Below are 24,535 nucleotides of genomic sequence, written 5' to 3'. Positions count from 1 at the left end.
TAGGTGTACCGGTGTGGTGATTGGTGAGGATTAAATTCTCATGAGAAGAGTCCAAGTATTGTTACTGTCCAGTGTCCTGTGACACTGTTCTATGAAGTCGTCGTTACAGTCAAACAATCAACCTTGGAACCAAAGTTTTATAATGAGTGGATGAAACCGTCTTTGATACACAACAAAACAATTAACCTTTTTTTGTTTTTGTCAAAATTTGCAAAAGTAGCATTTAACAAAAGAGGTGTATCTGTGGCTTAACCTGTCCCCCCAAAAAAGCAAAGTAAAAGCCCATTAGCAAAGCTTCTTCTGACCAAGCTGATCAGCCATTACAACTTCCTCGTTCTTCTGCATAGCTTTCTTGGCCAGCTCATAGCCAGCAAAGTTCATGGCACCAAGAGGAGCCACCCAGAAGAACCTCGGGACTGCTCCTTTGAACAAACCAAGCGGTCCCTCCTGGCGCAGAATCGAGATAGCAACCATAGACATTGAGATGGGTCTCCCTGGTGTTGCAGTCATCATTCTCGTCTTCATCACATCAAATGGCGTTGTCACAACTGCTGCTATACCTCCTGACACCGCCCCAACCGCTATTGTCTCCCATGCCTCCAGTTCTCTTCCCAGTGCTTGCGCCACCATCTACAAAAAACCCACACAAACTTATCATCTCTGCTTTTAATGACCCTTTTGATTATCTCATCATCTGGATTACGTTACCTTTTTGGACTCTGCATACAGTCCCATGCCAACAACGTATAGTGGAACTTCACGGCAAAGAGTTGCGCCTGTCCCACGGAAGAAACCCCCTGGACCGTCTTGCTTCCACGTCCCTACAATGGCTTCCCCTACATTGTTAAACATGCCAGCTTGCAACCTCTGCTTCAACACCTCACATGGAATCCGCACAGCCGTGCCTAATAGCGTGCTGCAGAATGAAGCAATCGATTGAACCTGCATCAAAATGCCCAACATTTCTTATTCAGTACAGAACACTTACTAAACCAAGCAATTAAGAGATCTCGTAGCTCTAGCAGCAGCAGGTATTCATTACTGTCGCCAGATATTTTGCATAACTACTAGTACTTTATGAGAAATGAGATGCCACTAATAGTGAGCATACCATGAGACAAAAACAATTAAGGAAAAACTATATAAACTTGAAGTACAAAATTGGAATCTTGACAAAACCAGCCAAAAAAGTGAGTACAGTGATGATCATCACCTGAATTTCTGGGAGATTGGGAGCAAAATTGATCAACACAAGTTTACTTGCTTCGAATATTCCTGTCCGCAGGCCATGGCTACAGCAATGAAAGAGAGAATAAGACACACTGGAAACAAAATTTAACTAGTAGAAAGTCAAATTATCCTTTGAGTTGAAACAATTAAAAAAGACCTTGAAAATTGTCCAAGAATTGCTGGAATAGAACCCTTGTATACTCCTCGGACACCAATCTCTGGAAGCTTTGCTATTACTTCAGGAAATGACAAGGTTGATGCTTGCACACGTGTCTGGCAACAAAAGTGAATAATGAAACCACCAAACCAAGAAACCATCAAACATATTCAGCTGCAAAGGTAACAAGAGGACTCACCTTGATTGTGTCAATCGGATGCATAAGGGAAGTGGAGAGAGCAGAGGCAAGTCCTCCCGCTAATGCAGATTTTAGAACATCTCCAGCAGGCAAGGCCACAGGGGGTGCAACAGCAACAACCGTCGCAGCTTCAAACCAGATATTACTATACAAGAAAACAATACCACCAATCATCATTTGTAGTACAACAAAACAAAAACATCAAATCTTGTTCTACAAACAAAGAATTATGCTTACCGAGGATCATCCTGTAACCGCTCATACGGCAGCAAAACCATGAAATTACGGAAATGTCCATAAGAGATAGACTCTTCAGTATCAGCCATCAAGAACCTCATCATGGCAATAGCATTCTCTTCATTAGCAGGAAGCCCTGCGTTATTCAGCGACGCCAATATCTCACTCTTCTGAAGAGTACCGGACTTGGTCAAACAGAGAGAAGTATAGGCACGGAGGATGGTCGGCTCCTTCTGTTCCATCAAGGACAAAAACTGCTTCCAACCAAACGATTTCGAGAAGAGATGACTCCTCGCTCGTCTCATAAAATCCTTGGCGTATCTTCTTGGCAACTTTCTTCTCCTCATTGCAATCTCCAGATCTTCCAAAGTCACTTTGCCATCACCATCTCTATCTAACTCTTCAAAGAATCTCCTACCTTCAGACTCGGTGTATCTGAAAAAGTCCTGAACAGAGATAAGTTTCTTCTTGTCCGGATGGTCTCCTGAAGGTCGTCCTAACTGAGGCAAAAGCTCGATAAGTTCTGTCAACGAAATAGTAGACAGTGTGGACTTCAAGCGCTCTACGTTAGACAAAGGTATACTCAATAGTCCACTAGCCAGACTCTGCCGAGAATCAACCGCACTTTCCTCCTTACTACCAGCAGTGCTCTCATCACCATCTTCGCTCACGGGAGATGTCAAGCCAACTATACCTGACGCCACGTCTCCAACTCTAGCAAACATCAAGTTCCCGAGGAACCCATTCACATCGAGCTTTCTAGCGTCCCATATGTTAAAGACAAGAGGAGTAGCTTCCTTGGAACTGTCCTGCACAAACTGGTCTAGCTTCTGGAGATTCTGAGCTAGCATTTCGATGACGAAACCCATTGCGCATTCGATCGAGAAAGGGTTTCCTTCCTTTTCTACAGACTTAGCCTTTGATCTAAGGTTCTTGTCATCTCCCATTTTGTGAACCCTCTTCTTAAAGGGAATGGGAAACGCATGAACAAAGCCACTGACCAACAAAGACCAAGTCATTGCGAACTTAAAGCAATTAGTACAAGAACCATCATCATCTTCTTTCTCCAAGAACTTGTCTTTCTTCTTCTTCTTGACCAATCCATTTCCACGGCTCAGCTTCACGTTCGCTAGATTAGGTGAAAACATGCCAAAGAGTGACTTCACAGGGATCTTTACAGACAAACCTTTCTTCTGAACACTATTAACATTGTCCTCAGACTCTGGACAAATACAAACCCGCTTCTTCCTGTTTCTTCCCAAACGAAAGTCCTTCTCTTTGCTAACCCAACAACTCTCGATGTCTCTCGCAGCCTTTTTAACCCCAAGCTCGATGGGGAGGAGAGCATCTTTCACCACTTGGATTGAATTGAATATGGTCTCGATAGGATCGTTCCCTGACACCATTGCGTCACCGCAACATCCAATGGGTCAGCAGAAAATCGAATCAAGAACACGAACTCGTCAACCCACAGAACAAAAACGGACGAATCTAAGTGTAAACGATGACAAAAGTCGATTCAGATGTCAAAGAGTATCTGAAGGAAACGGAAATGGATAAAGATGGGAGCTTTGAGGCTTTTAAACGTACATGCTGAGAGTGAGAGAGAGAGCAGATATGGTGGGAGTGGGAAGAGGCGAGCATGAAAGGATGATGAACAGAGTTTTTAAAGGTTGAAGCTTTTGTGTTTACCATTTACTTTCCTTCTTTCTCTTACAAATAAATTCGAAGAAGATAATTATTATTTAATGTTATACGATTTCTCACGTAATGGATAAGTCATGTCCAGATCTCGTATTATAATAACTTTTAGCGAATAAACAAAAATAAATTAAAATCAAAATCACTCGAAAATAATAAGCAACTAAAATTTAAATGATTCGAAATGCTTTAGACCATCATTAATAAATATTTGTAACTTATTTCTCATTTAAAAAAAAAATCAAACACAATTTTGACCTCGATTCTTAAATTCTAAAATACCCTAATAAAAATATCAATACATTTATTTTTCGCATTATAAAGATTTAATTTAAAAAATCTTAATAATAATGTCCTTATATTATTATGATTTTCAGAAGAATAAAAAAAAAATAGTTTTGTGGAGGGAGTTGCTAATAGGGGGAATGAATGGATAGAGGTTGACGTAAGATGTTGCTGGAGCCTCATGACACGTGGACTTATGTTTTCCATTAATGGATTTATTTACTCGGAAACACAAAAACCCTTCTGCTTAGAAGTTTGTTGTTGTTATGTACGTCACAAAGAGACCACAAAGCAAACAAAAGATTTTGAGTCTTTTATGTCGCAAAGAGACCACAAAGCTTACGGTCTGCGTACAATCTCTACTTTAACAATGCATTGCTATAAGCCTATAACAAAGACAGATATGATTCTAATGGAGCATCAAAAGGGGGATCCGCTGCCTTTGGTTTTGCCGAGCATGACGTCTTTAGCTTCATTGATCTTAGAGGCCAAGAAATGGCTACCACCTGCATCTGGATGGTTTGCAACCATCACTTTCCTGTGTGCTTCCTTCACCTTCTCCGCAGGAACATTCTCCCTGTGTGTTGTTTTCAATCACAAACACACACATTTTAAAAACAATGTACACTTTCCTCAATGAAACCATTGCTAAATGCAAAGCAAATTGATCACACAAAAGCTTTCACCTGATGCCAAGAATAAGAGCAGCTTCTCTTTTGGTCATGGTAGGCTGGAAACCTCCTTCATAGAATTTCTTGATTTTGGGCCGTGGTGGCCTAGCCTTGAAGGCTTGCCAAGCTTGGATACCATATCTACCAGCAAGTGCAGTCGCAGCTACCGCAACTCCCGCCAAAAATGGTGTCGCCTGATGTACCAACACACATAACCAAATCATCCATTCGTATATGATAACACACAACAATCGGAATTAATCAAATAAGGGATCAAGGACATACACACATAGGCATTAATGAAAGAAGGTTAAACTAAGAAGTATATAGCAAATTATGGCTTCTATGGTAGCTTAACTCAAACCAAACAGACTCACTTCCTTACAAATGGAAAGAGAAGAGACAAGACAATGCCAAACTCATGACTTTTTCAAAGATTTTATGGATCGTTTCCTATTAAAGAAAGAGAATAACTAATCGAATCAGTTTAACAATATCCTGAAAAATCATTACCTAATTAAAATGAAAGGCCTATTGATTTTCACAAAACTGGTGTGAACATTAAAATCAGATTTTCACAAACTTGTTTACCTTTATAGATCTGAGCTAGTTGATATACGAACACAACAAAGTGGACAAAATTAGTTATCTCGTTAAGTGTTATCTCTTACTAGAATAAAGGTTTTATAGACAAACTCAAAAAGTACATTCAATATAATATTTTTGCTTTTCAGGCAGAAGTAGAAGGATAAATAGAAAAATCAAAAGCGTGATAATTGGTGGTGGAGTTAACCATCTACACTGTGTCTTTCGCCGTGTTCTGGTGGTGCTGGAAAAAAAAAAAAGCAGAAACCATCTATAGCAACTGGTAACAGTTTGGTAAAAAGAATTGAATGTCTTCTCTTTGAAGTACCTAAGTTATTTCAGTCAACATTCAATTTTTATTATCAAAATGTTACTAGTTGCTATTGATGGTTTCTGTCTTTTTTTCCAGCACCACCAGAACATGGTGAAAGACAGTACCGATCCACCACCGATTACCAAACCTATGATTTTTCCAGTTATCATTGTAAGCTGTCTGAAAAAACAAAATATCATATTAAAAGTATTTTTTTTTTTGAGTTTGTCTATGGAAACCTAATTTTACTACGAGATGACACTTACAAAGATAACTACTTTCCACTTTGACCTATATCAACTAGCTCATATCTAGCATTAAGAAGACACAAGACTTGAACAGACCATGAGCACCAGCCAGATCGGCTCAACTGTAAACTAAGTTGATGAAATGAAACCGCAGATGGCAAAACTGGTAATTAACGGAAACGGATGAACGGGAGAGAGTAGTGATCGGAATTACCATTCAGGAGGCTGGGATCCTTCGTTTCATCCACAGATTTACTTGGATCCGATTTTTTTCCAGAGTTAGATTTGCCAAAGGCGTCAGTGACGAAGACTCACACCGGTGCCGTCAGAGCTCTTCGATCATTCTATCTAAAATTAAATCAATAGCAGAAAACCGGTTTTTAACCCAACCGGGTTTGTAGATAGGATGTTGGGCTACTGGGCCGCCCCGTTGTGACTCAGTTCAAATGCTAAAGCCATGTTTTGTATTTATTAAATATCGAATTAAATTATGTAAACTCTTAATTAAATTATGTAAACTCTTGTGACTGATTGAGTTATATTTAGTTTATTTATTAAATAATTTTTTAAGAAAAATAACAATTTTCTTAATATTTGTGTTTTTAGCTAAAAATAACTTGCACTTTATTCATAGTCCACAGAACTAAAAGTGTTGCAAACCCAACAAAAAGAGAGTATAATATCAAGAAAAGGAAAATGTAATCTCTGGGATCATCACAAGTTCTTGAAAGCAGAGTCATGTGCATCCTTTGGAGGAGTGAGCCTAGCCAACAACGCCTTGTTAGGACAGTGCTCCGCATCCACAAAGTAGTAATTCCCTTCCGCCTTGAAGCTCACAAACGGCCTCTGCGTGTCTGGATAACGTACGTCCGAAAACTTCAGCGTCTTCGGCGCAAACGTGGCAAGCCAAGTCATCATCTCGACCTCAAACGTGTCTGAACCAGGCTGCCACCTCAGCTTGTGAACGTAAGGGCTAACGAACCAGTGTAGCGCAGCGGTTGTGGAAGCGCTGAGGAAGATCACGGTGGAGGCAACCGCGCCTTTCATGATGACGTTGAGCCCCGGCGAGGTCATGAACGTGATGACTGGGCCGAGGGAAACGGAGAGGCAGCAGGTGGAGAGCGAGAGGAGTTTCACTTTCTTTATGGTTGATGAGATTGGGCCGTAGTAAACTACACCGCCTCCACCGTTGTCTTCTTCTTTCTTCTCTTGTGGTCCGATGCTGATCTTGTGCTCATCATCATCATTAGGCTTTGCTCCAGATGATGCCCAGCTTCTCTGGTTAAAGGAAGAAACCTCAGGGAATCTGACCTTAGGTATCACTGATGATGACGATGATGGTGACCATGTCCCTGCTATGGACCGACCATATCCTGAAAAGAAACAGATCATCAAGTAAGAATGCTGAGCTTGATGAATCAGTACCATTCGTCTACTTAAGATCTAAAGCTCGACCTGATCCAGTGATCTTTTGAAAGATAGAGACACAACAAGCTCACCAAGACAATATATTGTCTCAACAAGTACTTGTCTGCTAAGACTCAAAATGCTTCAACAGAGCTGAAAAAAATCCTAACTTTTTTTTTTAATTTTTCAACTCAATAGCAATTTTTATTGAATTGGGTCAGTTAAAAGGAAAGAACTTTCGATATAAAATCGAAAAAGGGGAAGCAGACAAGGAGGGCTGTTTTAGAATTCGGACACAAAACCCATAAAGACAAGTAGCAGCCGTGTCTACTACAGAACAGTATAGAGGAGAGATAAAGAACCTGTATTATTGAAGGTGGAGGAAGAGAGACGCCGAGATTGGGAACGAATCAGGTGAATCAGAGCCGATCTTCCCATCGCCGTTTCTGTTGCTCGATTTGCTGGAATCAGGTTCCCAAAATGAATGAATCTTGTAGGGTTTTAGAGTCGCTTTTGTTATGTTTGGTGCAAGTTAAATCTAAAGAGTATATTTTTCGGTGGTCCAGCGGCGAGAGTTTCTCGCTGTGATGCACAGGTCCCGTGTTCGAAGAACAGTGAGATACGTTTTGTTTCTTTTTTTCTTTTCCGCCTTCAATACCTTCTGGCTTGAGTATTATATTTTCTTCGTTCGTTTTTTTTGTTACTAATTCTTCTGTATTTATAAATAATAATAACTGTTGTCAAAAAAAAAAAATAATAATAATAACTTTAAATTCGTGGTTATCTAAGTGACAAAAAAGTCAGTAGCATGAATTTCCAAAAAATATATATAACTAGGGGTATTCCGGCGCTACGCGCCGGGTTTGTATGTTTTATTTTTACATAAATTTATAATTCATTTTATGGTTTACTAAAAAAAATATGTTAAAATATGAAAATGAAAATATGTTAAAAAAATAATATTTTTTTCGGGTTCATTTGATAGTGGTTCAATTACGTCATGATTTCTTGGATGTGTTGTGGTAATGTTTGTTTCAATTTATATAACATGCTATGGATTATAGGTTTTTATTAGTCAAGAAAAAGTTATTGGTATTCTATTATATAAGATGGGTAAACATAATTTTAGATTAAATAATAGTAGTATAATGTTTAATTTTTACATAAATTCTCTATATATTTTTAATATCATATATAACTGATGAATTTTCATAATTTTCTTGTAATAAAATAACACTACATAATAATGAACCATTAAACCAAAAATATCTAAAAAAATCAGAGATGGTTATGCGCCGGCTTCATATGTTTTATTCTCTAATGAATTCAAAATTATTTTTTAATATATTTGATAGTGATTAGTGATAATAATGTATTACTTTGTTCTAAATTGCTTAGGTTAAAGAAGAATGGTATAAGTGGTTTTCATAGATTAATATAATAAAAATAAAATAAAAAGATGATAATTTCACCAAAGTAAATATAATTGAATTTTTAACATAAAACAAAGTCAATGCTCTATGTTTCAAAAGGAATCACGTATAAGCATGTGATGTTTTGTGATTATATTGTTTGAACGAAGATAACAAATTATTTCATCTTCTTAATAACAATTTTTGCGTCATTTGTCGATGTGACGAATGTGGCAATCCGTTAGGAACTTCATTGTGGACGTAATGGTTATATGAGAAAGTATTTATTATAAGCTTTTGAAATATATGTAGATCAATTTTAAAAACTGTTTAATAGCTAGCTCAGGTTATTGTTGTGAAGGCGTGTCTTTAACATCTTAGTAGTGCACACTATTTCGTTTCTTTCATAGGCGTGAACCTCCTTCGATAAATATAATCCATATCTTTGTTTGTGTGGTAAGAGTAAGTAGAGTGTAATTGTTTAAATTATTTTCCTACTATGATGTTTGTTGAACCGTAGTTCCCTAATCTAAGCAACGAAGTTGGATAGAAGTAGAATAATTATTATAACAGAAATCTAAAACAAAGCTAAGCAAAATATTGTTTCTTATTTGGATCAGTAACACGGGAATTAAATTTGATCGGGAGTTCATAATTTTATTGAGTTTGTAACAAAGATTGTGATGATAATGCTTAACTTTGATACCAAATCAAGTCTGCCCTTGGCGAAATTGAAATGTAAGTGTACATTGTAACAGTAGGCTCTGCAACACCAAGAATCAACAATGGATGTCCTTCCAATAGTGGAGTATATCACTCCACACAATGCTGTTGACACTAAAGTTTGAGCTGTTGTGATCTTCCCATCTGGACAAGTTGCAGAAGAAAGAAAACACAAGCTGGCAGTTTTATGTTACTGTCATTAACATAAAAGATAGTGAGGGAGAAAGAGTGTCAATCTCATGTACCAGTATCTTTCTCCAACTGTTCTTCAAATGTAATTACATGAATCGTGGATGCAAAGAATATGTATGTTGTTGGTGCCAGAATCCTAGATTTTTTAGTAAATGAAGATCAACCTCACTTCTCTCAAGCAGTAACGCTTTTTTGTAAAAGCAAAAGAGAAGAGACATGAGCATACATAAATCGAATTTATTAAATCCATCTTTGAAACTACTGATCCAATCATGCTTGTAGGATTTGAGTCTCCATCACCACATCTCACAAAAACACAAAACAAAGAAGTCAAAACATAGGCCTAAGCTTGCACTCAAGAATAACTCATAAGGAAAAAACGCACACCAAAGAAAAAACAGGTTAAGATCTTATTCAGAAGAGTTATGAGAGATTTCCTCGAAATTACTTAAGTATCTAGGGGTAGCATGTCAAGAAGTCAGCTCATGTCGGTGCAACACTTGAACCAACATAAAGATACGTAAGTAACTTAAAGACATGCCAGTGAGTGTGAAGAAAACTCTTTGTGTTAGTCAATGATGTGAAAACAGAGGAAGCACCTTCAAAGTTACTCCTTTAAGAAAGAAAGAAACAAAAATTTGTAAGTTCTTTTGGATTAATAAATATTCACATTGAACTTCGTGAAAATAGAGGAAGCAGAAACAGACATACCAAGTGTGTTAGCCTCATTGCCATGAAGTAAGAAAAGGAGCCCAAAGCTATGATGGTATGAAAAAACAAAGGAAAGAACAAAAGAACTTGTATTAGGCGTATTCATGTCTAAGATAGTTTAATAGAAAAGGAAACTTGGAGCTATGATAGCGAGAAAAAAATATTAACCTCGTTGTCATGAAAGTGTTTGTGCTAATTCCTTTTCTAGTGCTTATTGAGCTTCTGCCGCCTAAATACAAATGTGAATCATAGGGAGTGAGATTTTGATCAGGAAGTTAAATTGGTCTGGCAAGATCTCCATTAAGCAAAAGGAAGAGATCAAATACCTTCAAATAATCAATTTTGAGCATCGTGTTCTTAGCAATAGAAACCAACAACTTTTTGTTGACTCCGTGTTATGGACAGATGAAAACTGAATGAAAGACCAAATTATTTCTAACCTAAAAAAAGAAATATATTGATAGATCGAAAATCAAGTCTAACTCACCAAGATTAATCAATCGATGAAGCCTGAGATTCTGAATTAGTGTAACAAAATACAACGGCCCGAACCATTGGTGAAGCATCAATCTAAGATCTTCGGCCCACATGAAGAAATCGCAGTCATCAGAATTCGCCATAATTGGAATTGATGCTTGCTAGAGAGTGACCTTTCGGATCTCGTAGTGGTGTGACGGTTCATAGCAGGCAACAAACATAGGTGAAGCTTGAGCTGGTTACTGTATGATGCAAAGAGCTCGATTGAATGCGGATCTTCCGCAAAAACTCGAATTAAGCACTTATTAATGGAAGGTTGAGACGTTACAGAGATCTCTGAACGGCGCTTTAGGTTCTAAAAATTTATTTGGCTAGTCTACGAAGATCGCAAGGTGAAGAGGAAGAGCCTAATGTTATAGTGGGCTTGTCATAATGTTTCTAAAAGCCCATTCCTAAGCTGTAATAATATCCCAATCCAAAAGAGGAGGTATGAGATAAACCAGAATACATGCACAGAGATCAATTCAGACGCGCACTCGTTTGATTAAGTGACACGTGTCCGAAAATGCCCATAGGTGACTGATGACGTGGCAGCTTGAGGAGAGAGACAAGCCAACTTTATTGTATAAGATTATTAGAATTCAAACAAATAGTGGCATATAAAGTTCTAAGAAGTATATAGCAAATTAATGCCGCATATTGGTTCTTTTTTTGTTTTACCTATTTCTTGCTTTGTAGTCTAAAGTTATTTTTAACATCTTCGTTTATTTCATTTAATAGAGTAGATTGATTGATTCTTTTTTTTTAAACTAGATTGATTGATTCTTTTGATGTCAAAAGGATGAAAAAAGAGTAAATTTAACATGGTGGGCAGATGTTTTTTTGTCAAAATGCTAAAATACTTTTTAAATATATTTTTAGTTCACCCACATTGACCTATTTTCATGTATATAATAGAAGGCATATGCAAATGCCATTTCATCACTAAATTTTCAAAATAGCGAATGATTCTGTTGTTGTGCAGCTGTTAGAACATAGAATATTGTCTCTCTTATCTTTGATCAAATTGTATATCTTTCTTATAATGTTAATCTTACATAAAATAGTACACGGATATCAAACTCTAATACATGAAAATGCTTCCAATCCCAAGTCCGCAAATCCTTCGCTCATAAAACATATAGTTTAGAGGCCCCATTCCCTACAAAAATAAACAAAATTGTTCATACATAAAGTAGTAGTTGTGGAAATGTTCTATACTTCTATGTATTGCATAATCCTGAATCATGTAGATTAACTAGAAGTATAGAAGGTATGATAGTCAGGGTAGCAAAAAAGGTTTATAAAACATACTTGGCTTTATCACCAAACCAGTTGTAGACCGACTTGGCTGTAGAGGAGACCGTATCGGCGGCAGGACCGGCATGTTCATTGAAGAAGTTGGTAACGTCGTTGGTGGCTGTGTCTACCCTCTGTCCAACCGTTGGTGCTGCTTCCTCAGCCGAAACCAACACCGAGTTCATAGACATAAGCAACATCAACGACAACACCAAAGCTACCTTCTTCTCCATCTTGTCCCCAAAACGTAAAAGTTCAGAAATATTTTGGTTTTGGACAATCTAAGTCTATATATACTTAAGGGAACAATTCTTCTAAAAATAAGTTACAAATCCCTTGAGTCTATATATAACTTGCCCTTTTCTGTGCACGTCTATATATAACTATTGGTTTTGGCGAGGTTATGATTTTGATAAATGAAGTTAAGATTTCAAAGTTGGATGGTCATCCATCATTATATCCATGGGTGAGTTGAAGTTCCGTTTTGGTCATTAATTAAACAACTAAAACTCCAAAATAGATTTGGTTGTTAAAAACTAACTAAGATAAACCCTATAAGCCATAGGCTGGGTCGATTTTGGCCACAATCGGATGAAACATTTGTTTTGGTCCCCAAATTTTAAAGAATTATCACTATAATATTATTTGAGAAGTCACTTTCCTAGGTGTCGCGTTCACGTTAACTCTTACGGTGGTTGATTACTACGATACCCCTAATGAAATAAAAAAGTACATTTAATTCTTTACTTTTTAAAATTTTCCAAAAACAATATAAATAAAAAGGAAAAATTTTTAAAGTCTTAAAAATAATTTAAAAACGAAAAAATATATGTATATATAATATGATTTCATAAAAAAAGGAAAGTTCACAAAATAGTAATATTCCATTTAAAAATATCTTTAAGTAACAAAAATATACTTTTGAAGTAATAAAATACTTTTTTTTATCTACATCTTCTTAGATGAAATATATATTTGTATATAATGCGATTTCAAAAAAAACAAAGTTCACACAAATGATCTTGGTATTAGAAAAAGAAATATTTTTCTTTTAAAACATAATTTTACACAATACAAAAATATATTTTCAAAGTAATTGAATTTTTTTTTATATCTATATATTTTCTTAGATGATTACACAAAATAATTAAGTAACATAAACGTATATAGGTTTAATTAACAAAAAATAAATTTTTATTATTATTATTAAAATGTTTATTTATGTTTTTTCATATATTTAGTTTACTATAATATCTTACAATTATGGGAAAATAAATAAATTTTATTTTACTTATATAATATAATTTATAAAATACAATCACATATTTACTGCATATTTTAAGAGATTTTGAAAAAACTGAAAATACATTTTAGCAATAAACATATTAACAAATGAACATATTAGCAACTAATCCAACTTATATCCAAAATAATAGATGTAACTAAAATAAGAATGTATAATTTATTAGCAACTAACCCAACTTATATATAAAATTATAGATGTAACTACAATAAGAATGTATAATTTATTTATTTTGTTTATATAATAATAATTTATTTATTTTGTTTATATAATTATAATTTATTTATTTTATAAATTTAAATTATATGATGACATAAAACCTATTAACAAATGATAAATAAAATACTAACTCACTGTTACAATTTAGATCTTTTGTAAAATTTATATATATGCATGAGACTTTAGAATATTATCATTATATTAATTTATGTAATTTGGAATAAGACATTTTAGTTTATTTTTTATTTTATTCTAATCACAATATATCTTAAATTATATATAATCTTAATAAAATATACCTATGTATTTAAGACAACAACCAACCTAAAATGTAAATAAGAAAATTAATCAAAAATTAATATATTTACAAAAAATCTCTATAATAGTTGAATTCAAATAAATAAACAGAATCCAATATGTCCAAATGACAACTAAATTGACTGTAAAAACAACAAAACCAATTAGATAAATATTTAATTAAAGTAATATGATATAATTAATATAAACTATACATACAAATTATAAATTAATTTGAAATTAAAAATAAATATCAATTAATTATTATATTATATTTATTTTATAAATATTTATGTCCGTGCATGAGCACGGGAAAATCACCTAGTTATACATATATCACATGATCCCTAAATTGTCAAAAAAATATTAAGATTAATTTTAAATGTTTATGGTTCCTTAAAATGTCATATTCAGCCCTCATAAGATTGATATTTATGCTAAGATTATATATTGTGGTGTCTAGTTTAGATGTGCCCAGTCCAAAACCTTCTCATAATCTAAAAAATATATGTTTATGTTACTTAAAAAAAAAACACATTTGGCAGAATTGTAAATTGTAGAGTTCAGAAATATTATGGTTTTGATTGAACAGTATATATCCGGCTGTTCTATTTTCACATTTGCTCGGCTAGAGAATAGTCCATATAGACTCGTGATCAAACAACAATCTGGACTATTATTATTGTGCAAATGAGATCGTGAAAGTATAACAGACGGTATACACATTGAAAGACAGAGAGAGTGAGTAAAAAGCACACCACAATTATTCAACACAAGCAAGATTAATCCAAGACCAGTATGAACCATGGCCTTCACCACAGTGAGCTTTGCCTGGCTTTGTTTCCCCCATACAGACGAAAGAGACCAAAAGCTGAGATGCAAGAGATCATAACCATACCAATACTAGCAAGCAAGGCGGTCGCAATTCCTTCACCCACTTGGTTACAGAACTTCCCATACATTGTGCATATCTTCATCCATTGAAGCTCTGGCTCACCCAGCTTCGCAAAGGCTGCAGACTGCGCCGCTGCTCCAACGCTAGCCACAGTCAAGTACGCTACCGCCTGCTTACACGTAGTGACATAGATAACAAAGGTCATTAACAAATCTACTTACACATAGATAACAGAGGTCAAAATGGTCAATACAAAGACCAAGTCAGTTTCATTGTTTTCATTTATGAGGACCCATCTGACATCACTACCATTTAGCTCTATGTACTTTGTTGGCTCTCTGTATTTATTTAAGACAAAAACTTTTTTTTTAAAGACAAAAGTTGAAGATTGTAGCCCACAATACCGTTAAACTATTGTATGTACCCTACCAAACAAATAAATCTCAACCACACAATAGATTTCTCAACAGCTCAGGCACCGAAATTTTTTGGCTCGTCCTTAGCACTCACTGACCGGACCCACAAACTTACATCAAGCACACGACTTTCAGAAACACTCAATAGTCAACGGGACCAAGCAAGAACAGAGACTGACCTGGTCACCGGAGAAAATGGCCCAAGCCAGGGGCTTACTGAACAAAACGCTTCCTTTCATCATACCCACCACGCAACGAACCCCATGCACCAAGGAATAAGCCGCGGCTATGCCATTGACGACCACCAATAACCTGAAACTCGGAGAAAACACTAATGCGAAGTCTATACAATATGGAACCGATCAAACTGTTGGGTCTGACATGAGCTTACACAAGAGCCTTCATGTCGGTGTACTTGGCCTTCTTCTGGATGGTGAAAACCTCTTTGACTTGTGTGTCTGTAGCAACGAGAATGGCGGAGATGAGAGCGAGGGCACACACCAAACACCTCAGAATCAGCTCCGTGAGTCTCACTTTCCGATCGTTCAACTTCATTGGGGCTCCAGCGACGTTCCCGGGACTGACTCCAACTCCTAAGTAACTCATCTTTATCGCTAATTATTTATATAAACTGACAGAAAGTTAGTGAGAACTCAGAAGACACTTCAGATACAGTACATTGGTTTGTCGCTGGCTCCTTCTTGTTGCTTTTAAAGCACTCTTTACAGAACACCGTGTAAAAGCAACTAGTTGCTTAAAAAAAAAGAAAAAAATTACATTAATTGTAACATTAAAGGTGTAGAGTTGAAATCATTTTTATCTATATAGATTAGTGGTACCCGTGAGTCCACCAACCCTATCCCTAAAAGTAGTTTTTTTTTTTTTTTTTGTAACAACCCTAAAAGTAGTTTATTAATCATTTGCACGTACGTAGTGTTTGATTGTTTTGTGTTCACCAGTTTTATTTTGTGGTATTAAGCAATGTTTTATAGGAGTAATAAACTGGTTTGTTTGGTTTTCAAAACACTGGTTTTTAACTTTTAAGTACACGAATTCATATGAAATTAAAAAATTAAGGGTTTTGGAACTTGAGTAGTGATGAAAAATACTAAAAAGTGAAGGAAGGTGCTAGGTCAGTCTAGGTGACGTAGGAGACAAGTTCTTGAAACTCCCCCACGGAGCCAAAACCATTTGCTGCCCATCCCTAGTGCCCTACACGTATCTTTAAGATATTAAATTAAGATTTTGGATTGTATATGATATGGAAATGAAGTGATAAACGAAATGGGCGTTAGAGGTTAGAGCATTTAAGTGCACGCGATTATTAAATTGTAAGATGGAGAGGGAGAGATGAAAGTGATATATGAGAGTCGGCTTCTTTATTTTTTCTAGGAAACGTTGAAGGAGGAGAACGAAGATTCATCGTGTCCAATCAAATTATTAATTATATGAAGATTCCGCAATAGACTCTTCTTTGATGTAACACCATTTGCATGTTCATTAGAGATCTCAAACTGAGTATTAAAATAATTAAAGTGGACTAAGAGATAATTAATGCCTCTAGCAAAAAAATGAAGCTACCATCACTTGATTTTGTTTAAACAGTTCTCATGTGTAATATTTAGGAGCTTAGTTATCAAGAAAACTGAACGAAACCATGTATTTAAGAAAAGAAATGGAGTTACCAAAAGTGGGTGTGAAATGAACAATACTGGAAATGAGTAACGAGGCATGCAATGTATTTGATTGTGGGGTTGGTGAACGATGGAAGTGGTGTGGTGTGGTGTGGTGTTGTATGCGGTTGGTTAAAAGTTAGTTCTTGTGTAATCATGGTTCTCTATTTCAGCACCGCCCTACCGACTAATGGTGCCTAACTCATTGTCACTTTTTTAATTCTAAGCTCACCAAAGATGTGTAGTTAAACACTGATCTATTTTTCTTTTTCTTTGACATAGGTGTGTAACACTGTAAGTGTAATGTGTAACTAACTATCTGTGTTTTTGAATAGTCACAACTATGATGTTCCATCAACTTTTTCCTACACAGGCTGCGAGCTTATAAGGATTGTATGAGCAAGCCCTAGTACGCAGATGGTATCAATGGTTTCTCTCTCAAGTTTCAAAGAAGGAGAATGAGTCATGTGTATGCAAAAGAGACTTCTTATACCAACCTACTTCTTTATTATTTCCACATGAGCATCATTTCTCATCTTTTAGTCCAAGCCAATGCACACTAGAGGAAAGATTCAACTATCATACGAGAGTGTGATGAAACAACATTGACCTATATGTGATTTTCAAAAATAAATTACTGTTTTGCTTTGGTGTATATCAAACTGATTACAAATTCAAAATTGCTTATAGGTTCAAAAATACCTCAAAAGCTTATAATAAAGTCAAAGCCATCTTCCCTCCTCACCAAAGGCAGACACAATACAATCTCAATCTTTAGGGCATGTCCGGTCTGATGCTTCAACGTGTAACCCACTCAATTAAATCAACCAAAACACTATTGGGCTGTACTTGTGCTATTTTGTATCCATTATGGCCCTTTAACCGACTTAAGGCCCGTATCACTAGGACGCTAAGAATCGAATCTCTAGGGCTTCCAACATCTATTGTATATATAAAACACATTACGAACCTTCTTCATCCTCATCGATTCTTCTCCATCAATCTTCTCTTACTCATCAGTAGTTAAAGTTTATTCTCCCTGTTAGTTATACATTCAGACATACTTTTACACTTTCCTTTACACTCAGACATACTTCTACCATGTGGAGTACTTTATCTCATAAAAATGTCTCTTATACCCTCCAACTAAAAACACATGTTAACTAAATTACTTTTCATTTTATTTTTGTCACGTTTTAAAACTCAGATCCAAAAACATAATTTTTCTCTTACTTTTTTTCTTCTACCAAAAAATCACTTTACTCTTTTAGATCCTAATCTGATAATTTGTCTCTTCTTTTTCATCGATTATACCATGGCGACCAATTCAATTGCTAAGACAGAGACGAAAGTGATACCGGAGATGGTAGAAAATCATCTTATGTTGGTGGAGGTCATGGTTACGGAAATGGAACTAACGAAAGTAAGAACACAAGGTAAAGATGCGTATGGAGTTGTTGCTCGAGGTGGAGGCAGTCATGGAAAAGGTGATTTTATGGTGATGGTGTCTACGGAATCAGTGAAAAAAGAAGATCCATAAGTGGAAATAGACCATAAAACAGAGAGTATGGAGGAGGTGGCGGTAGAAAAACTTATGGAAATGGTTATGGAAGTGGTAGTGACGAAAGATGTGGATATTATATACAATTATATATGACCACGCCACTCTTGACCACATGTTCTTGGCCAGCGCACTTCCTCAAAGTCACAGCCCTTCCCCCAACCACAAGTTCTCCACCCACACTAACATTAACCACACATCACCCAACCAAACTGCAAATCCCCATCCACTACGAAACAAGTAGATGTACTTGCTTCAATAATAGCCGTCTGATTTATTTTATAAACTTTTAATCCAACGGTTCTAATCTAATCGCACTGTTCAATAAACCTACTAAACTAATACTTTCAAAGCAAGTTAATTTTTGGCTATTTTACGTGTAGTCAGCATCGACTTAGCATTTCTCTTGTCCACGTGACCAACGTGAAGGGCAATAAAGGAAGAGAAAAATCAAAAGTAAGGGACAAAGTACACCTCATGGAGAAAGTGTGTCAACATGATAAAGACCCATGAGAAAGTACCCAATATTGTAAACTTCTCTTTTGTTATTCTGTTTTTTTTACTTGGTTATGTTTATTGATAGTGACGTGATTTCTCTCCAAGAAATCTAATACTTATGAAGGAGCATTCTTGAGTACTGTGATTGCATAATCCACAAGTATACGTCACAAAGCAAATATGTAAACCGAGGACGTTGTAGGAGCCTCACGGCTTACTCCGTCTGAGGTGTAGGGCTCTCATATACCCATTGCTTTGCGGAGCGGCGTCGCTGCTTTTACCGTTTGGGCCGGCCATGAGATCTATATTTATTTTTTATTCTTGAAATTTGAATTAGGGTTTAGAGCCAATGAGGAGATCAGATTATAAAAAGAACACCATCTTTCGGGACTGATTGTTTATTTGATGATACTTCTGCAATTCTGAGGCTTTATTGTTTCTTATTACATTAGTGTTTAAGTTAGTTAGACAATTAGTGTTTTGTTTTGTTAGAGACTATAGAGGCAGTGATGATTGAGAATGTCATGCACCACTCTGATTTTGTGCTGATAACTATCTCTACCCATATTTTATCTGAGCCTTTTTTTTTAGAAATTTTATTTGAATTTTGTATAGAGAAAGGTTTAATAATAATTTTTGTAAAAAAAAAGGTTTAATAATAACCAAATGACGGTCATTATTAATGATTTGACCTTGATGCGGACTGTATATTTTTTTTGATGATAACTTTTGGTTCCTGATGGTTATTAGTTATTACCCTTTTATTAATTCTGTTTTAGTTATTTTTGTTTATGTTTTGTTATTGTTTCAATCTACGTTTTTGATAAGAGTTGAATTGTATCTTTCGGATTGATTGTATAGTGTTGCAATCTTTTGTCTTTGTGCTTTATTAGGCAATGCTGGTTGTTGAATCGAGTCCAAATTTCTCTGTGGTTTGTTGGTTTGTCATCATCATTCGTCATTGCAAGACCGATCGGTTTAATGCTTATTTATCTTATTTGTAACATTGTGAGTTTTTAATAATAACATATCCTTCAATTTGAATGCCTGATTTGTCGGCACTTTGTAGATTGCTTGATTATGTAATAAAAAATACTCTAATTTTAGGCAACCTTATAATAAGGATTGACGATTTTGCTCCAACAGAGCCTATGATCAGATAAAGTATTTTTTAATCAAAAACAAACGAAATGTAAAGGTTCGAGATAGAGCCGTTGGAAGACATGTTATGTATCCTTTGTGGTTTTATATCTAGACAACAAACAGTGGTTCAAGTTCAATAAGGGCTAATTTCCCGCAGCAAGTTCAAGTTGGAGTAAAATCTGATTATATACCATCTCGTGATAGTATCTCGTATGTTCACATGTTTGAAGTTCTTTTCATCTCTCGCCGGAAAGTTTTAGGGGTTATTATTCCCCTTTTCCCGGCTTAGCTCGCTTTAACGTTTTGACCCTTGTTTGAATCCCAAGTCCATTCTACTTTTTGTTTTCATCCCCAATGTTTCTGTAAAATTGTATTTTGACATATTATTTTATAAAATTGTTCACCTGAGCCCCATTTTTTTGTAGGCAAATTGGCTTTTAAAACTATGATGGGCCTTATTTACTTATTTTGATGTCGCTAATGGGGCCTTGCATTAACATTGAATTTTCATTTTGTTGAGAGACGAACATTATTGTTAGCCTGTTTACGTATCCATCATGTATTAGATCATATGGAGACTCAATTTGAATATCATTTAATTTTAATTTAATGATTTCAAATTAAAATATCATTAAACTAAAAAAAATTTAAATCAATAAGAAAAATATAGGTAAGCAATTGGGGTTTAGACAGGTTATGAAAAGTTCTGTTTTGTGATACCTTCGCTTGATATCTTATTTTGACGTCATAGTATGTGTATATATAACCAAATTTGTAACTTAAATTTGTTATTTTTTTTATAATACACTCTCTCCGTTCTTAAAAGATAACATATTAAGAAAATATAATAAGTGTTGCTAATAAATGTATATTTTTTTGTATTTACCTATTTCACATAATTCTAAATCAATAGTATTTTAAAATATACAGTTATTTTTTTAAAAGGTTTACTTTATAAAAATTGTTATAAAATTTCAAACATACATATTTTTGAAACAATTTTTTTAAAGAATGGAGGAGTATAAATGTATCAAACAAACATTCTTGTCATGGGGTACTTTTATTAGTTGCTCTTTGCGCAGAGATATGTTTGTACATTAACTTTTTAATAAAAAAAATAAACTTTACAATAATTCGATAATTTGTTTGTGTTTATTGCTTGGTTCTACAATAGATAAATCATAAATATTTCAGCGGTATTTTTGTCTGTATTTCCAGCACCAACTTTTTGATTAAAAATTGATTGATTTCGACAGCAATCTATTATAGTCTGTCATATATGTATATATACAATTATATATATATATATATATGACATTCACATCTCAGTTGGGGCCTTAGAGTAAAATATTTAGGAAGATTATACATGTAAATTCAAACGTAAAACCTTAATTTGTATAACTTTTTATTTTATTTTTTCTTAAAAGAGGCATAAACAAACAATTCATTGTTCACAATGCATAATGATTATTAATTTTTTTTAATCATTTTTATTTGTTTTATCGGCTGATCAAATCGGTTTCAAAGAAATATATTTAATTTTTATATAGTAATTAATCCGAAATAGTACTACATGGCTCAGGTTTGAAATACCTTTGGACTAATGTCAGCGAATTTACTGATAGTTTGTTACGGTCCAAAATGTTAACCACTTTGATTTAAACTCAAATCTAGACTGTCCTGATAATTTAGTTTCAGGCATGAATCAAATTTAGGATCAACATAGATACAAGCCCAGATTCAAAATAATTAGACTAATTTACCATCACCTAGTTAATTGATCAACATAGATACAAGCCCAGATTCAAAATAATTAGACTAATTTACCATCACCTAGTTAATTCAGAAGATAGTTTTCATATTTTCAATATGATTATAGTCACTGTCGACCGTTATTCTAAATGACGAAAATAATACTCATAATTATCGAATATGTAAATATAGAGACCTGATAGAGACAAAATGTGTGGACGCACCGTAGCCTAGTTGTTAAGGTTTAAAGACAAAATATGGAGATCCAAGTTTTAATTCCCGGAAAAAATAATTACGGAAGAAAATCTTACAATGGATTTCAACATGGTGCAAGTAAAACCGGTAAGTCGTGGATCGACGGTTCATGTGATGTAATTAGACGTAGATCTTCATAAAACAAATAGTATTATCGGTTGTCGAATCGTCTGTTTAATTTTTTATAATTATAATACCATAATAAATTAGCATTAAAAATAGAGACAAAATGTAGTTTTCCAATGAAAATTAGTTTCAACAAAAAGGACATTAGAGACATCACACGTATTAAAACAAATGGTCCAATGGGTCATTTTTTTCCCAACTTTATAGACTTAATGTTCAAAAAGAAAACTTTATAAGGGCCAAAATCTCACAGCAAAGAGGAGATAGCGAATCAATTTGGAAACTGGAAAATGACAGAATTTTGCCAAAAATGAAAAACTGGAGAATGACAGAAAGATTAAATAAAGAAATTCAATAGAAAAAATAACAAAATTTGTCCCTAGTGCTATTTTACCTCATTTTTCTCATTTTATTGTACTATTTGGGTGCTACTTTCTATCAAATAGTCAATTAAAGCATTTTAATGTAGTATTCTATTTTTTCTTTAAATATACATTTTAAAATAGAATTAAGTGATACTCTATTCTATTTTGGTTTGGAAAATAAAATAGGGTTGAAAATTTTTTATTTCAAAATAAATTGGAAATATAAAATATAATTAAAATGCCCTTATTACTGTTCGAGTTTATTCGCTATGAATTGAAATGCAAACTTATTTCTCTTTGATTAGATAGACACATCAATGTCACAGACAAAAATATCTTGATTTCTTTTCATATGCCAGCTTTTATATTGGAGGAAAAAAGCAGTGTCAGACTTAAAAGTAAATTTAGTGGTCAGAAATGTACATCTGAAAAACTTTAGGGGAAATAAACAGTTGTAAGAAACAACAGGCCTACACACAAGAATGGGACTTTGTTACAAAACAAATAACATTTATAGCTTACATATCTTTAAGCAAAAAAAAAACTTACATATCACACATGCATTTACCCACGTAAAAGTTTTACAAAAAAAGAAATAAAAAGAGAAAAAAAAAACAAATAATTATACTATTTGAATCAACAGGTGATTTTTCACCTCAAAAAGTTTCACATGACAAAAAAAAAACGAAACAAAGACCACACCGTCTTTGTTTTCTAGTAACTTCCCGAGAAGAAGGGTTCCTCGTAAGGGAAGGACTCCCAAAAGCCATCGTTTTTGTGGTTCACGTCGAGGAAGAGGTCCGGAAGGTCGGAGAACGCGTCATCGGCTGTTGAGGCCACAGCAGGAGGCGACAGTTCCGTGGCTCCGGTAGAAGGTGACGACGTCTCTATGTCCATATCAATGACTACTGAAGCTGCAGCCTCCGCTGCGGCTGCTTGGATGTCTTTAGGGTGGGCACTAGCCGGTCTAGGGAGGTGGTAGGCTAGCTCCGGGAAGTTGAGATGAGCAGAGTCACCTTTTATGGCTAAAGCCGCCACGTCGTGAGCACGAGCAGCCATCTCCGCCGTGGGGAAGGTACCAAGCCAGATTCTAGATTTCTTCTTTGGCTCTCTGATCTCCGAGACCCATTTTCCCCATTGCCTCATTCTCACCCCTCTAAAACTTTGATGCTTTGAAACATTAATCTTTTCATCATCATCAAGATCTTCTTTGACTCTTTTCTTCTTGATATTTTTATTATTATTCACTGCTCTCGCTGTGGCCTTGGCCTGAGGCCTTCTCCTGTAGTCATCAAGATGTGATTCCGAAGAAGATGAGTGATCCATCAAATGTTACGAAAGGGCTACTTTGGTGGGAAGATGTTTAGAGAGGGAAATATATTTTGTGTTTTTGATTTAGTGTGAGTAGAAAAGAGTCTGAGAAGAATAGGTGGATGTGGTTACAAAAAAGAATAGGTGGATGTAGTTGGTTATTATATACATCCAAATTAGAAATCAGAGTTTCTTTTTGTAGGCTATACCTAAAATGCATGTATACGTATTCAATACACATTTGGATTTCAATCTATACAAATGAAAAAACACTCTTTCTCTCTATATATATGTAGATACAATGGAACTCATATAACATTAATATGTTTGGAACCATTATATATGAGGCTATGAGCAAAAGAAAGAATAAAAAATGCTAGAATAATTACTATTTATTTATAATCCGTTCCTAGAAGTTTGATTGATAAACATTTTTAGCCACAAAACTAAAAGAGATAACAATACAAATAGCAGTGCATTTCAAAAAGGCAATTAATTAAGAGATGATGGTAATAGACAACAAATATGATAAGAGATGGTATGGTGGTATGTTAAATCACACTATAGTAGTATATGATACAAACTAAGGATAACTCCTAGTATCAGAATTCAGAAGTTAGAATGATAATTTATTTAGGATGGATTTGGCCTTCATTTTTTGGTGATTCTATTTTCTTTTTTTTCTTGGGGTCAAATGTGATTCTATTTAAGAACTTACTCCTCACAGCTTGGCGTTTGCCATTTATTGAGCACCTAAACATGCTATTTTAAACAATGCATTTAGAGCATTTCCAACCATTAGAAATTAAGTGGGATTCTAAAAAAATAAAAAAAT

General features: G+C 34.8%; 6 protein-coding genes and 2 non-coding genes across 8 annotated transcripts; 2 read left to right on the top strand and 6 right to left on the bottom strand.

The window, feature by feature from the left end:
- Window positions 1–117: 117 nt before the first annotated feature.
- Window positions 118–3,546, bottom strand: LOC103857587 (mitochondrial substrate carrier family protein C). Its single transcript, XM_009134797.2, has 6 exons — window positions 1,824–3,546; window positions 1,587–1,731; window positions 1,388–1,503; window positions 1,214–1,292; window positions 709–942; window positions 118–630 (listed from the first exon to the last, which is right to left on the bottom strand). Exons 1-6 carry the CDS (start codon window positions 3,227–3,229, stop codon window positions 286–288), a joined length of 2,325 nt encoding a protein of 774 aa, XP_009133045.1. The 5' UTR covers window positions 3,230–3,546; the 3' UTR covers window positions 118–285.
- A 460-nt stretch (window positions 3,547–4,006) lies between these two features.
- On the bottom strand, window positions 4,007–6,028 carry LOC103857586 (mitochondrial import inner membrane translocase subunit TIM14-1). The gene is made up of 3 exons (XM_009134796.3): window positions 5,841–6,028; window positions 4,496–4,674; window positions 4,007–4,386 (listed from the first exon to the last, which is right to left on the bottom strand). The coding sequence occupies exons 1-3, from the start codon at window positions 5,841–5,843 to the stop codon at window positions 4,230–4,232; spliced, it is 339 nt and encodes a 112-aa protein (XP_009133044.1). The 5' UTR covers window positions 5,844–6,028; the 3' UTR covers window positions 4,007–4,229.
- Window positions 6,029–6,217: 189 nt separating this feature from the next.
- Window positions 6,218–7,705, bottom strand: LOC103857585. Its single transcript, XM_009134795.3, has 2 exons — window positions 7,396–7,705; window positions 6,218–6,999 (listed from the first exon to the last, which is right to left on the bottom strand). Exons 1-2 carry the CDS (start codon window positions 7,469–7,471, stop codon window positions 6,341–6,343), a joined length of 735 nt encoding a protein of 244 aa, XP_009133043.1. The 5' UTR covers window positions 7,472–7,705; the 3' UTR covers window positions 6,218–6,340.
- Window positions 7,706–11,579: 3,874 nt separating this feature from the next.
- On the bottom strand, window positions 11,580–12,197 carry LOC103857583. Its single transcript, XM_009134794.2, has 2 exons — window positions 11,902–12,197; window positions 11,580–11,749 (listed from the first exon to the last, which is right to left on the bottom strand). Exons 1-2 carry the CDS (start codon window positions 12,117–12,119, stop codon window positions 11,734–11,736), a joined length of 234 nt encoding a protein of 77 aa, XP_009133042.1. The 5' UTR covers window positions 12,120–12,197; the 3' UTR covers window positions 11,580–11,733.
- A 2,158-nt stretch (window positions 12,198–14,355) lies between these two features.
- LOC103857582 (CASP-like protein 2B1) lies at window positions 14,356–16,677 on the bottom strand. The gene is made up of 3 exons (XM_009134793.3): window positions 15,408–16,677; window positions 15,196–15,328; window positions 14,356–14,769 (listed from the first exon to the last, which is right to left on the bottom strand). Exons 1-3 carry the CDS (start codon window positions 15,620–15,622, stop codon window positions 14,518–14,520), a joined length of 600 nt encoding a protein of 199 aa, XP_009133041.1. The 5' UTR covers window positions 15,623–16,677; the 3' UTR covers window positions 14,356–14,517.
- Window positions 16,678–19,091: 2,414 nt separating this feature from the next.
- Window positions 19,092–19,179, top strand: LOC117133106. The gene has a single exon (XR_004456947.1). It is a non-coding gene; the product is annotated as a small nucleolar RNA SNORD96 family (small nucleolar RNA).
- A 40-nt stretch (window positions 19,180–19,219) lies between these two features.
- On the bottom strand, window positions 19,220–24,127 carry LOC103857581 (ethylene-responsive transcription factor ERF038). The gene is made up of 2 exons (XM_009134791.3): window positions 21,725–24,127; window positions 19,220–21,660 (listed from the first exon to the last, which is right to left on the bottom strand). The coding sequence occupies exon 1, from the start codon at window positions 23,713–23,715 to the stop codon at window positions 23,104–23,106; it is 612 nt and encodes a 203-aa protein (XP_009133039.1). The 5' UTR covers window positions 23,716–24,127; the 3' UTR covers window positions 19,220–21,660; window positions 21,725–23,103.
- Window positions 19,250–19,329, top strand: LOC117133203. Its single transcript, XR_004457038.1, has one exon. It is a non-coding gene; the product is annotated as a small nucleolar RNA Z221/R21b (small nucleolar RNA).
- Window positions 24,128–24,535: the final 408 nt, after the last annotated feature.

This window comes from Brassica rapa, chromosome A03, assembly GCF_000309985.2.
Source record: "Brassica rapa cultivar Chiifu-401-42 chromosome A03, CAAS_Brap_v3.01, whole genome shotgun sequence".
NCBI lineage: Eukaryota > Viridiplantae > Streptophyta > Magnoliopsida > Brassicales > Brassicaceae > Brassica > Brassica rapa.
Note: the sequence above shows the minus strand (reverse complement) of the source record. Positions and strands in the feature narration are given on the sequence as shown.